This window comes from Anser brachyrhynchus (assembly GCF_964034855.1).
Source record: "Anser brachyrhynchus genome assembly, chromosome: 19".
Lineage (NCBI taxonomy): Eukaryota > Metazoa > Chordata > Aves > Anseriformes > Anatidae > Anser > Anser brachyrhynchus.
In genome coordinates, this window is record NC_137712.1 from 11,808,352 (window position 1) to 11,820,969 (window position 12,618).

General features: G+C 56.0%; 1 protein-coding gene across 27 annotated transcripts in view; it reads left to right on the top strand.

Annotated features, from left to right (window-relative positions):
- Positions 1 to 12,618, top strand: part of EXD3 (exonuclease 3'-5' domain containing 3) — a 297,777-nt gene that overhangs the window by 245,836 nt on the left and 39,323 nt on the right. The window contains exon 19 of one of the 27 annotated variants that reach the window (XM_080562109.1): positions 10,920 to 11,062. The exons of 25 other annotated variants lie outside the window; for them this stretch is intronic. In XM_080562109.1, the coding sequence (XP_080418235.1) occupies positions 10,920 to 11,054 (135 nt within the window). In that variant the 3' untranslated portion in view covers positions 11,055 to 11,062. Of the gene's footprint in view, positions 1 to 254; positions 6,102 to 10,919; positions 11,063 to 12,618 lie in introns of those variants that run through there. One more of the 27 variants, XM_080562110.1, reaches the window with a different exon arrangement.

Below are 12,618 nucleotides of genomic sequence, written 5' to 3' on the forward strand. Positions count from 1 at the left end.
TACCTGATCCCATCCTCGCTTGTTTCTGCCCACGTGAGAAGACATTGTGTGGGCACCTCCGCCCCTCATGCACTGCTCCTCGTGCTCTTTCCTTGCTTTTCTATGGGTGCAATCTGAGTACAGCTGCCCTTCGACTGCTCCCTGGCCTTTTCAGTTTAGTCCATGAATTTTTGTTCCATGTTTTATATGCCTAGGATATAGTTTCTTTTTCTTTTTTTCCCCTTCTACCTCTGAATATTGTGTTTATTTCGCAGGTTTTGCTTGCACTTAAGAACATATGGGGATTGCAGCCTGCTCTGCCCTCTGTGCATCTCACATCCCTGCCATGATGCAGAGAGATCTTGAAAACCCTCAGCATTTGTCTTCGGTCTCGTCAAGACAGTGAGGGCAGAATTGTTGCAGTGCTGTGGAAGCCTCATGCACTGTTGGTGTCCCCAGCTCTCCCTGGGAGCAGACCGTGGTGTCCCAAGCACAGCACCTTGCCAGCGCACTGCTTGCCAGGATGCACTGCCTTGCACAGCCTGGCTCTGTTGGCCAGGACGAAGCAGAGTATTGCAGGATGCTTAAACTCAGGGCTTTGTCATTACCTGGCCACAGCCAGAAAGTCCCTTACTGTTCTGTTCCACAGCCAGAAATAAGAAGTTGGGTCTGTCACGAAGGAGAAGGGAATGTTTTGCATACTCAGAGCGCTCCCAGCCACCTCTGCATCTGTCCCACGCAGCCTCCCCCGAGCATGTGCCTCCGCAGCGTGGTGGGCAGCCGGCTGCTCTGCAGGGCCTGTGGAAGCTCTCTGCATGGCAAAGTCATCTCCGTAAGGCCCCAGGCTGGGGAAGTCACTTAAAACAGCCGTACAGCGTGTCCCCCCGGGCTTCATCTCAAAGCGCAGCTGACTTTGCAGGGAGGAGCCTGGTTCTCCATAGGCTGTAGCTGCACCACCCTGGCAAAGGCTTCTCCGTGGTGGGCTGCGGGAGATACAGAAATACGCCAAAATGGTCTTTTTGCTTCTGTGAGGAAGATCTGGCTGTACATAGAAAGATTACTGACTTCCTGGAGTGTTGGCAGTCTTTCTCACGCTTCCTCAATATAAAACTTCACATGCAATTGCTGGTGCATTGATAGCTATGTCCATGTGGTGCCCTCACTAAGTGGAAAAGTCAATGAGGAACTGATGGACCTGAAATAAATATTATCTAGGAAGTTACTGGACTCCTATAAGTAGCAAAACATCGAGCAAAGCCCTTTCTTTGGCAATAGTGGTAGCTGGTCAAGATGATTCATTCAGGCAGGGAATGCCCCAGGGTGGGAATTATCATCCAGGACCATTTCATCTCCATTAGCACGTCCATGGAGAAGGTTAATGGAGAGGTCAGAGATGGGAACTCAGCTCCGGGCTGCAGAGAGCACAGGACCAGTAACCAGGCAATTTTGCAGTTTGGGGTTTCGTTTGTGCAGATAGAGCAGACAGCCCGGCTGTTTTATTTGTTGACCCAACTAAGGTGTTTATAGTTGCCATCAAAGTGATTTCTAATTTCAGGAGGCTCTTTCCCATATTTCTTTCCTCTTCTGACAGCTGAACATTTTTCCCAACCTGGCAGCTTCCTCTTACATGATAGATGAGCTCACAGCACATGAGAACTCACCTTATGTTCCGGACGGTCTCTGCTTTGAATTCAGCAGGTATACCTCCAGTTCTAAGTTTGCTTACACTGAGATTGTGGCCCTGGGGGAAGCCTTTTCCAGCCCTCTTTAAACCTCTTCTGATGTTTTGTGGGAGCTTTTGGGGTAACTGCAGAGCCGAGGCTGCCCAGCGCGCTCCGTGGGAAGGCGCTGACCACGCCACTGCTCCCAGCACCTCCGTGCACAGCACCCGGAGCCCGAGGAAAATCCTTCCCATCTGCCTGCTGGTCCCTGGGCTTCGCACCTCCCTGGCGGAAAGCAGGGCCTCTCCCTTCAGCTGTTTCCATGCAGGCTTGTGGCTGAGTACACAAGCTCGCGGTTAGTGTTTGTTTTTGGAGAAAGCACAGGGGAACTTTTCACATGGGTCTTTTGAATTGCCTTTTATTCCTCAATAAACAAAACAACATTCTTCTCCGTGCTCAGAGAAAGCAGGAAGAGAAGCACCTTTCTTGCCTGTAACATTATTTTCCTCTTGGGAGTATCTCCCAGAGCAGGAAACTAAAGTGGGGGCTCGGGTGGCACCTGCCTGGGGGAGCGGGGCATCAGCTGCGCGCTGCTCTGTTGCAGCCTCTACAACGTAGGTGGGGGTCCTGAGCTTACCCTCGGCCCGGATGAGCCCTGCAGTTCTTAGGTTCGTGGTTCCCAGGGCCTGTGCAGAGGCCTGGGCTGAAGCAGCCATGAGGAATTATCACCTGACCACCACAGGGTATTTTGGGGATGAGAGCAGGTGAAGAGGCTGGAGCTGCCACCAGCTGTGCTGGGGGCAGGGGTCTTTGCTTCTCTAGAAGCACTTTGATGCCAAGGCAGGTAGGTACCCAACCTTCTGCTGGTTTAAGTCAATCTGCAGGTGGACCAGCAGGGCCATTTTTGTGATTTAACATCAGAAATTGTGCAGGGTAAACAGGCACTTTGGTTGCCCTGTAAGCTGGGCAGACAGATCTGTGGCTGAGGAGGGAGGGAAACGCAGCTCACAGGGTGGGTTTCCCATTTGGGCCAGGATTCAGGCTCTACCAAGGACCGGGTATTCACCCTCTTTCCCCAGATGATGACAGTCTGAAGACTAAAAGGAGCAGAAAAGAGCAGAGCAGCAAAAATTCTGGTTCTCTTCAAAATTTCGGGGTTTGTCTATGTTTAAGGCAGGTCAGAGAAAGATTTTGCAAGCACATTTGATGAAATGAGCTACTTGCCAGGTGGCCTGTGCCACCAGGTGAGCCTGTAGGGACAGCAGCCCCATTGCAGCCCCACGGTGGCCATGCAATGTGTGGGGCAGGGCAGCTGGCCCTGTGCTGGGGCCTCGCTGGGGGTCACGGATGTGCCGGGGCCACCACAGTTTGCTCCAACGTGCCCTGCTGACCCCCAGGATGGAGCAGGGGTTGTAGCCAGGGCGCTGCAGCCTCAGGAGCAGTCTCAGAGCAGGGGAGACCTTCAGAGATGTGTTTGGGGCTTTGCAGCTGTTCACCAAGACCACTGTGTATGGCTACAGCAAGACAGGGCTGGGGTCCTGCTGCGCGCTGGGTGGCCTGGGAGCTCTGGCACCGCCGAGCAGGGCAGAGCAACCCTGGGGGCACCCGAACCCTGGTGAGCTTTGGGCCTCTTGCAGCGGGTTGGGTGTGCCGTGGTGGAGCACCGCGGGGCAGGACTGGTCCAGGCTTTGCAGGTGTGAAAGTCTCCAGGTATCACCTGCACAGCACACTGATGCTCTGCTATGAATTACATCTAAAATCACTGAACCAGAGGATGTTCACCCAGTGCCTTACCTGGACTCGTGTTCTCGGGAGCCACCAGCCCTGGCTTTTCAGAGCTCTGCAATACTGCTAAGTGCACACTTCTCGGGACAGCAAGTTTGGTCCCAACTGGCACGTGACGTTCCCCAGTGGTTGGGGTGATGGCATTTTCCTTTCTGGCATTGCAAAGAAGTGGGAGACATTTACGGTGCTGTCTGGCATGGGAGGCATGGCACTTCTGCTTTCTCCTCTGGGAAAATGTTCATAGAACAAAAAATAATAAATTTTAAAAGACAAGGTATTTTCTTTTTCTGGGTCAGGGAAGAAGTCACTGCTGTTTGTTAAAGATAACAGAGGGGATGGATGTTTACCATGTGGAAGAAGCCACACCTGGCTTTGGCTTGTTCACAAGGCCATCATCTCCATGGCCTCTGACAGCTCACACGGAGTGAAAGACTATTTGAAAATCCTGATGCTGTCTTTAAAGCAGAAACAGGCTCAGCACAAATCCTGTGTCCATGGTGCTTCTGATTGTTGGTCTGGCTCTCGCTCTGTGGTGGGCCTAACTCCAGTCCCTCTTCCAGAACATTTTCTAAATGCCTTTTGACAGCAGGGAGCTTTGAAGCCAGCTCTGCACCTGATGGTGCAGAAATCTCCCCTTTTCCATCAGAGTGTTTGTTCCAGCTTCAAAGTGGCTGCAGAATGCCTATGGCTGGAAAAACACGCTCAGGAATACGTTGATGGGAATAGAGGGTGAATAAAGACAGTGAAGAGCAGGAAATGCATGTGCAGGGGTTGTGCATTGGGTAAGGGGCGGAAAACATACCTGGGGTGTCAGGGGTGAGAGAGAGCTGTGTGCACGAGGGCTGCTGGTACACCGATGGGTCTGGCTGCCCACCAGGACCTGCAATGGGGGCCGACAGATGCCAGCACCCTTGCTGGCTCTTCTTGGCATCACAGTCCCACTACAGGCCCTGCTTCTGAGGAACCATCTCCCCAGTAGGTCTGCAATCTGGGGGAAGGGTTCATCTCACCATCTGATACACTTGGAAAAGTCAGGTGCCCCTGTCTGAGCTATTCCCCCTCAGCTAAAAATAAACAGGTCTTGGTCCCTGGAGCACCTAAATGCTGATGGGTCAGTCCTCAGCTGGCAGCTGCCCGTGGGTGAAGAAGGGGTCCCATGGGGGACACGGGGCTGAGCACCTTGCCTGGGTCAGTTCGAGCACTGGGGCCTCCATGGCTGCAGAACAGAGCATGAATGCAGAACGTGTTGTGCCACCTGCCTTTTGCTCCAGGTGGGTGTCACAGCGCAGCAGCCACGGCGTGACTCTGCCCTGTTCCTCGCCACTGCTCGCTGCCTCCGCGTGCGCATCCCCAGGGGGTGGGTAGCACTGCAGCTTGCTGGGGACACCAGCGTCTGGGTGTTAGCCCTGGGTATGGGGATTGGAATAGCTGGGGCACCAAGTCTGAGCAAAAATCCCTGCCTGGATGCCACAGGGTACCTGAGCTCCTGCCCCTCGTTCGTTTTGTCCCTTTGCTTGCATCGGTGCCATCCTGCTCGTCAGCGTGTCCCTCTGCAGCACTGAGCCCAGCAGTGGGCTGCCGCGGGATGACAAATACACACACGCACCGACTGCTGTTTATTTATTGTCACGGCCCCGCAGGCCCCCAGCCGAGCTTCTTGGCACTCCAGCCGCTTCGCCTTTTTGTTTCCTTGTTCGCACATTTTTCTGGACACTACGTTTTCACATCTCCTGTTTGTTTTGAATGCGGGGGGGGGGGAGGAGAGATGACGGCAAATTCCCAGCCTGGACCATGCTGTGCTGGCCGCCTTCTTGACACAAGGCAGGGGGGCATGAAGGCGCCCGCTGAGAAAGCGCTTGCGTTGCAGCGACGATGTCAGACGGCTGCAGCCTCCGAGCAATTCATGTGGCTGTGGTGGCTGCAGCCCCTGGGGACGGGGACGAAGGGCAGCAGCTCCCAGTGCCACACTGTGGCCCTCGGCTCGTGCCAGCCCCCCCCCCCCCAGCACTTTGGGGAGGATGTGGCTGTAGCCAAAGGGAGGAATTAGGTGTTTGGTGTGTTCTGTTCTGCAGGACGTGAGGAAGAGGAAGGTTTCTGTTTGCAGGTGGGAGCAGCTGAGAGAATGCCCATGGCCGTGGGGATGCATGTGCTCACTGGGACCGGGCATAAACCTGCTCCTGGGACCATTTGTGTTGGGCTGAGGCTTCCTCCCAGCTTTGTCCCACTCAGCTCCACCAGACCCTTCTGGGTGAGGTCAGGGCCACGCAAAAGCCTTCCCTTTGCAAGCACTGCCTTTTCCCACGGGATTTTGCTCTGCTGCTGGGTCTGGATGACGCTCGGCCTGACTGGTAGCACTCGGGGGAGCGCGTCCCAGCCCCTTCCTTAGAAAAACAGACCAGCACCCTCTCCTTAGCCTTTCTTTCAAAACAAGACAAAAGGAGTTTCACATCAACCTCAGTAACTCTGGCATGTGGTTGTCCTGTGGCTCGGGCACCAGGAGGGAAAGTCTAGGCCTTAAAAACAGAGCTTGTGTGGGTGCCTGGGGGCATCCGGCTTTGCATCTGCCTCCACCTCCTCGCAGGGGCCGTGGAGGCTGTCCCGCCGCCCCCCACTGGCCTTCCCCTGACCAGGCTCAGGACCTCCTCCCTTTCCTTCCCCACATCCTCCTGCTCGCTTGGGAGCGGATCCTGTTTGTGGTAGACCCCGGAGGGTTTCGCCCATCGGGCAGTTCCCTGTTTCTGGCTGCCTGTTTGTTGGATCCGGTTGGGGGGGGGGGGGGATTGACTGATTTTTCATACTTTTGTGTTTTCGTTCCTGCTGTGTGTGGCCTGGGCTGGTTTGCCAGGGGTGCCCCACAGACAGCCCAGCAGTGCTCAGGGGAAGGCAGGCTGAGATGGGTAGCAGGACGGCAAGGGCCAACACCTCCTTGTAGCATGGCAGTGCCCAAATCAGAGCCCAGCGGGTGCCCTGGAATGGCAGAGATGGGCCCACGCTCCCACCAGCTCTGCCTGGACACAGGCTGGGGTCACACCACACTCCATCTCCTCAGAGCCTCCAGTTCCCTTGCCAGGCTTTCGTGTCCTTCCTGCAAAAAGCTTGAGGAAGGTCTTGTACCTGCAGATACACAGCAAGCCAGCTGGAGTCACTTGACTGGCATTGGTCTCTAAGTAGATGGTGGCAGCTGCCTAGGGAGCCAGGTCACCTCTGCCCATGACAGTGGCACAGGCTGGGTCCCACTGTGCCTTCCCTGGGTGCCAGAACAGAGCCAGGCTCATTCACAGTACCGTGGGCATGACAGAAGCTCCCGGGCTGGCGTTAACACCCAAGCAAGCATCAGCACCCGCAGCGGTGTGAGCACCCAGGCTGGCGCTCTCACCCTGCCTCCAGTTTTGCGTTGGGTCTCGGAGCAAGAAGTCCCAGCATGGGCTGCAGTCAGCCTGTCACCAGAGAGCGGTGGCCTTGCCCCAGTGCTGGCAACAGCTAGGCGAAGGCTAGTGCCAGTTCTGTGCCTCCAGCTCCCTCCCTCCTTGTCCTCTGCCAGGGAGGTGACAGACAGACAGACAGACGGCAAGGTGTGAAGCTGAGGGCACCGCTCTCTTGCTGCTCTCCCCCGGCTCTTTTCGGTGCGTGCCCGGCATCACTGTGCTCAGCCCCGTTGTGTTGTAGTCCACAAGGGGGTCCGGACGTCCCCAAAACTGCCAGCAGCAGAAGCGCACGATGTTCTCAGTGCTCCCAGGAGTTCTCAGTGATGGAGGCACACAGGGACGAGTGGCATGGTGCATTTGCAGGCATGTGGTGCCAGCTCCATGTTCCTCTGCTGTTGAGGACATTCAGGACCTTGGCTCGTGCCGCAGCTCTGGTGGGTCACCCATCCTCCTGCCTGTGGCTGAGGATGATGCTGGTAGGGATGCAGTTTGGATTAATCCCAAAACCAGTCTGTCCCCAGTGCATGGCAGTGTTTGCACAGCTCCTTCCCAGCCCCAAGCGAAAGTGCTGGCCCCCACCAGCTGCTCCCACACCGCAGCCGCCTTGGCACTGCCCTTGGGGGCTGCCCCACCAGGTGCCAGAGATCACATCCCTGAGGGGCTCATGGGCACCGCTCCCCTTCACAGCTGCATGCACAGAACTTCCTGGCAGACCGCGGCCATACAGCACTTGCATGAAGTCAGGCTTGGAGCAGGGCCCAGCGGACATTGCATGTCCTGCCGGTGGCCTTGCGGAGGCTGCGGTCCCCAGCATCCTCCCCAGATGGGACAAGTGCCAGCAGAGCCCTAGGGTGGCTTTGGGGATTTTCCTTGGGGCTGCCCTTGGGCTGCAGCAGCAGGGAGCAGCAGGGCAGGGAGCAGCCTGCACCTTGCTGCCTGCTGCACATGCCCTCTTTGTGGGGCCGTGCCTTGTGCCAGCCCTTGCTGATGCCGGAGCCTGAAGCAAGACTTGGGGAGCATGGTCCTGAGAAGGGAAAATCCCCGAGCTCTCCACTCCCACCTCACCAGCCCAGCTCGGAGCATTTGTCATTGCTTCAATTTCTACTCGCTCTTGGGACACAAAGACCAAAGCTGCCAGTTTGCCCGGAATGACCCCTGGTGCCCTACAAATCTAACCCCTTCCTCGAAAAGACAAAAATCCCATTGCCTTGCACCTCCATCTGTTTAGAGAACAGTTTAACCTAACAAGATTAGCATTTGAGGTCGTCTCTTCTTCTTTTACTTTTTTTCTTTGCCGATTGCAAAGAAAACAGCATTGGATTTAGGACAAAGGCTTGAAAACCCTCATTTGTAAGTAGCACAGCCTTTGGAAACTGTTTTGTTCCAGAGTTGCCTTGGAAAGGGGCTTGCAAATCCTCCACTAAAGCAAACAGCAGCCAGCCAAGGGGGCCAGCCCATGTGAGGATGGAGCCAGCACCCAGCATGGGGCTCCCACCACCCCTGCGCCCTGCTTTGGCTGCCGTGGGTGTGGAGTCGTGTCGCCTCGCCGTGCCGAAGCGTGCCCAGGAGGGTTTGTTAGCAGGGGAGGCTGGAGCAGGAGGGGATGGGCATTCAGATATGTGGTTCCCCCATGCACACCCATTTCACTGCACGCCTCCATCCCCGTTCGGGTGTCCCACGGCGATGGATGAGGCCGCTGCGGGAGTGCGGTGGCGGAGCAGAGAGCCCTGGAGCCCGATCAGCCTACGAGGGGACACCAGCGCTCGCTCTGTGTGCACGCTTGCTCTCACCATCGTGCCCCGCGGGAGCCCTGCCTCCTGGGGCTGCCTCCCTGCCGCTTGCAGCCAGGAGCTGAGGAGTCCCCAGGGAATCAGCGGAGGAAAGGTAGAGGGTTTGATTTTCATTCTTTGGGACTGTTTCCCCTCCCTCTTTCCCTCCCCCCCTCCCTTTTTGCCACATTGTGCTGAGCTTGAATCAGACCTTCACAAAGGGGATTAGAGGCTCGGTGCTGATAAATAGCAAAGCAGGTTGGAAGCGTGGGAACCAGCCATGGCGCAGCGCAGAGGGACATTCCTGCTCCGGAGGGCCGGGTGGGAGCAAAAGTCCGGGCTAACCCCGGGTCACCCGGGGGACCCAGTGCCTGAGAAGATTTGTTCGGACACTGGCTTTTGTTGTGCACAGTTCCGTGTCAGCCCAGCGTGCATCTCGCTGCCATTGATGGGGAAGGAAAGCGCTATTGTCAGGCGCACGAGGGCCCCCCTTTCACTCTATTGCTCTCGGGGTTACGTGGGAACCACTGTGCCACGGGAGCTGGCCCGGTGTGGGCACACAAGGATGGGTGTTCAGGGACACCCTGGGGTGCCCTGCACTCATGGCACTGGGGCTGCTGGCAGAACTGGCATCGTGTTTTCCCCTTGCAAGGCTTCTTGGGTTTGGGGAGAGAACTTGGAGGGCATTTTTCTTTATCTCAGCCCCAGCATTATCAGTAAATTTCCCAGACGGAGGGGATGAGGCAGGGCCGTGCCAAAATTCATGTCAGGAAACTGCTGCTGGAAGCGAGCGCACTCCCCACCTCCAGCCACATCTCCCACATGAATCCAGGGATGTCTGTGTGTACATGCTCTTGCCATCTGGGCACCTGCAGACGGTTTGAGCGTTTCCCTCAACCTCCAGCACCTGTTTGCCAACAGTTTTAGTCTCCATCTGGACACCCTGGGAGAGAAGGGAGAAGGGCCTGGGGTGGTGCAGAGCTGGGTCTGACCCACACCTCAGATCCGTTCCTGCTCCAGCCTCTTTTTGGGAAAAGGACAGGCAGGGAATTTCCCTGATGAAACGCTACGTGGTGTTCAGCAAAGCTCCTCTGACAGGCTAAATGAAGCTCAGCTGCTTTGCATCTGGCACCCAGGCTTGCTACAGCATCACTGAGCATCTGGAGCCACGCAGCATGGCAGGGATGGAGCCTGATGGAAAAATCCCTCCATCCCTCCTCCAGCTTTCCCCTGTGAGCTGGCAGTGAGGACCTTAAACCCTGCAAGCTGGCTTTTTCTGTCCAAGGCTTTGCACGTCTCTCGACTCCGAAAAAGAACAGAGCACCAAGAGTCCCCCCCAGGTGCCTGGGACTTGTGCCGAGCCACAGCAAGAGGCTATGGCTTTCATCCCCTCATTCTGCGGGGTCTCCACAGGGACTGTCAGGGATGTGTGACTCCAGAGCCAGCCCAAATCTCCAACATGCTGCAGATGGATGGTCTGAATGGCCGCATCCCAGTGTGACCCAAAGCCTTTGTGTTGAGGCTTCCAGCAGGGAGGCAGAAGGGTGAGAGCGGTGACCATGCTTGCTGCTGACTGTGCTCTGTCTGCACTCCACCACGTCAGAGATTGCAGGAATGAAAAACAAAAGCTTTGTCTGCACTCTAGGATTACCCTGGAGAAATGAAGCAGCACAAGCGGGACAGTGGGGACTGGGGCTCTTACCGAAAGCCCAAGCTGCTCCGTGCCTCACCGAGGCTGCATGTTGTCCTTCCTGGGAAATCTGTGTGGGCAGCAGCATAAATAGTCCTGGAGGCCACTTGGGAGTCTAGGAGCTGGAAGGGCAGCTTAGCTCAGTTAGGGCTGGGCAACGGCCAATTTTTTTCAGAGATGTGAAAAAAAGGGAAATGGCTTCCGAGAAGCAGGATTTCAGCATGCGCCACCTTGGTTCTCCCGGGGGGGTGGAAGGAGCCCACCACCACCTGTCTGCATCTGTGGGCCCTTTCCCAAAACGCCACCGCAGCCCCATGCATGCCCAGGACAAGGTCCCATGGCACCTCATGCCACCAGCATGGCTGGGTCAGCACTTAGCAAGACTGGGGTGTTCCTGTTGAGCCTGGGAGCATGTGGCCATGGGGCAAGGATGGGGATGGGAAGAGGGATAGGGACAGAGGCACTTTCCTGGTCCTGTTGCTTGGAGCAGATGGGATGGTTTCAGACACACCACCCTCAGTCAGCTCATTCCTTCCCCAAGCCAAACCAGCCATGGTCCCCAGGCTACTCCTAACGGCCCGATCCCCCAACTCCTTCTCTTCTCCTGCAGGCGCCCACAGGGACAGAGGGAGCTGGAGTGGGATCGGCCCCGACAGCCATATCCTGCATGCCGCTGTGTTGTCTTGCACCGCTGGCGTACACACACTGCAGCACAGAGGGGCAGCTCCCAGCACCCCACGGATGATTCTCTGGGTGAGGATGCGCCTTCCAATCACTGCCCCTTGGGTGCCCAAACCTGCTGCAAAGGCATCTTCTGCACCCTCCCGTAGCCCAGCATGCGCCATCCTGCCTGCAGAACCCTATGGGGCACTCCCCAGAGCCAGGCTTAGCCCTTCTGGGGAGCTGAATGAGCCATCCAGCAAGTGTCATCACTGCCTGTCCCACCCCTACAGGCCTGCTGAAAGGACCCTGCCAGCCACCTTCTGTTTTGTGATGGGGTGTTTACTTTCTGTTTGATTTTTCTACAGAAAATGTATAGTTCTGCAACAGGAGAGATTTTCTTTTTATTATTCCCAGGCTATCAGAGCCACCAAATTAGCCCTTCCTAATCGAATACAGCTGTTTCCTGTGCACTCAACAACAGGCCTGACGCTGCACTGTCCTCCCAGCAGCGTTATTTAAGTAGGTAGGATCCAGATTTCCGGAGTGAAACAAACAGTGCCGGGTGGCACAGCCCTGCAGCCCCTGTGAATGGCGCTGCCCCTGACACCCCTGCACCCATCCCCTGCAGCATCCCCTCCATCACTGGGATGAGACAGGACAGGATGCACACACCTGCTTCAAGACTCCTGTGTGATTGAAGCCCCCAAGGCACATGTGCGCCAAGGGCAAACATCCCCATGTTCCAGAAGATTATATTTCTTTGGCTGAGTCATTAAGACTGCAAGAATCATAGGACCATGGGATGGTTTGGGTTGAAAGTGACCTTAAAGCCCATGTAATTCCAACCCCTGCCATGGGCAGGCACTCCTCCCACCAGCCCAAGCTGCCCAAAGCCCCATCCAGCCTGGCCTTGGGCGCTTGTAGGGAAGAGGGGCTGCCTTGCACCGCTGTGACTCCCGGGGCCAAACCTTACGGGTGGCTGCAGTGGGGTGCTGAGCCCGGGGCCAGTGTGCCCCTGACCCAGCTCTAGCAGCCCTGGTGCCATGCATCCCAGCGTGAGGGAAAATAAATTACTCAAGTAAATTACCCAATTAGAAGGATAAATAGTAAATGAGAGAAAAGGAGAACAGCCAGAGTGGCTGGGTTTGGAGGGGGAAGGCAGGCTGGGAACATCGTTATGCGTTGAGGCAGACTATTAGGCTTTGCTGGGCTGAGTTTTGTGACCGTTTTACAGGGCAAGATTAAATTTAGATGGATATTAACCTTCTGGTTTCTGTAAGACTATAAAACAGTTCAATAAACAACAGGTGCTAATCGCTTCCTTTTAACTGATACTCAACATTTGATCAGCCAGAAAACAGACTTGAAAACAGGGTCTGTGATACCCCATTAGGATTTGTGAAGGCACGTGGTGAAAGCTTACCCAAATCCTCTCGCTGTCCCTAGGTACGAGGGATGTCAGATGGGAAGGACAAGGTGGGTGCTTTCTGCTCGGACATGGCCATGTTACTTGTGAAGAGTTTGCCTTGCAGGGGCACACGGCTTCCCGGGCACTGTCCCTGCACGTGCGTGGGTGCTCCCCAGCCATCCCACCGACCCCGCTGCTGGCTGCTCCCCATCACCAAACGTGCTGGACTGCCTTTTCC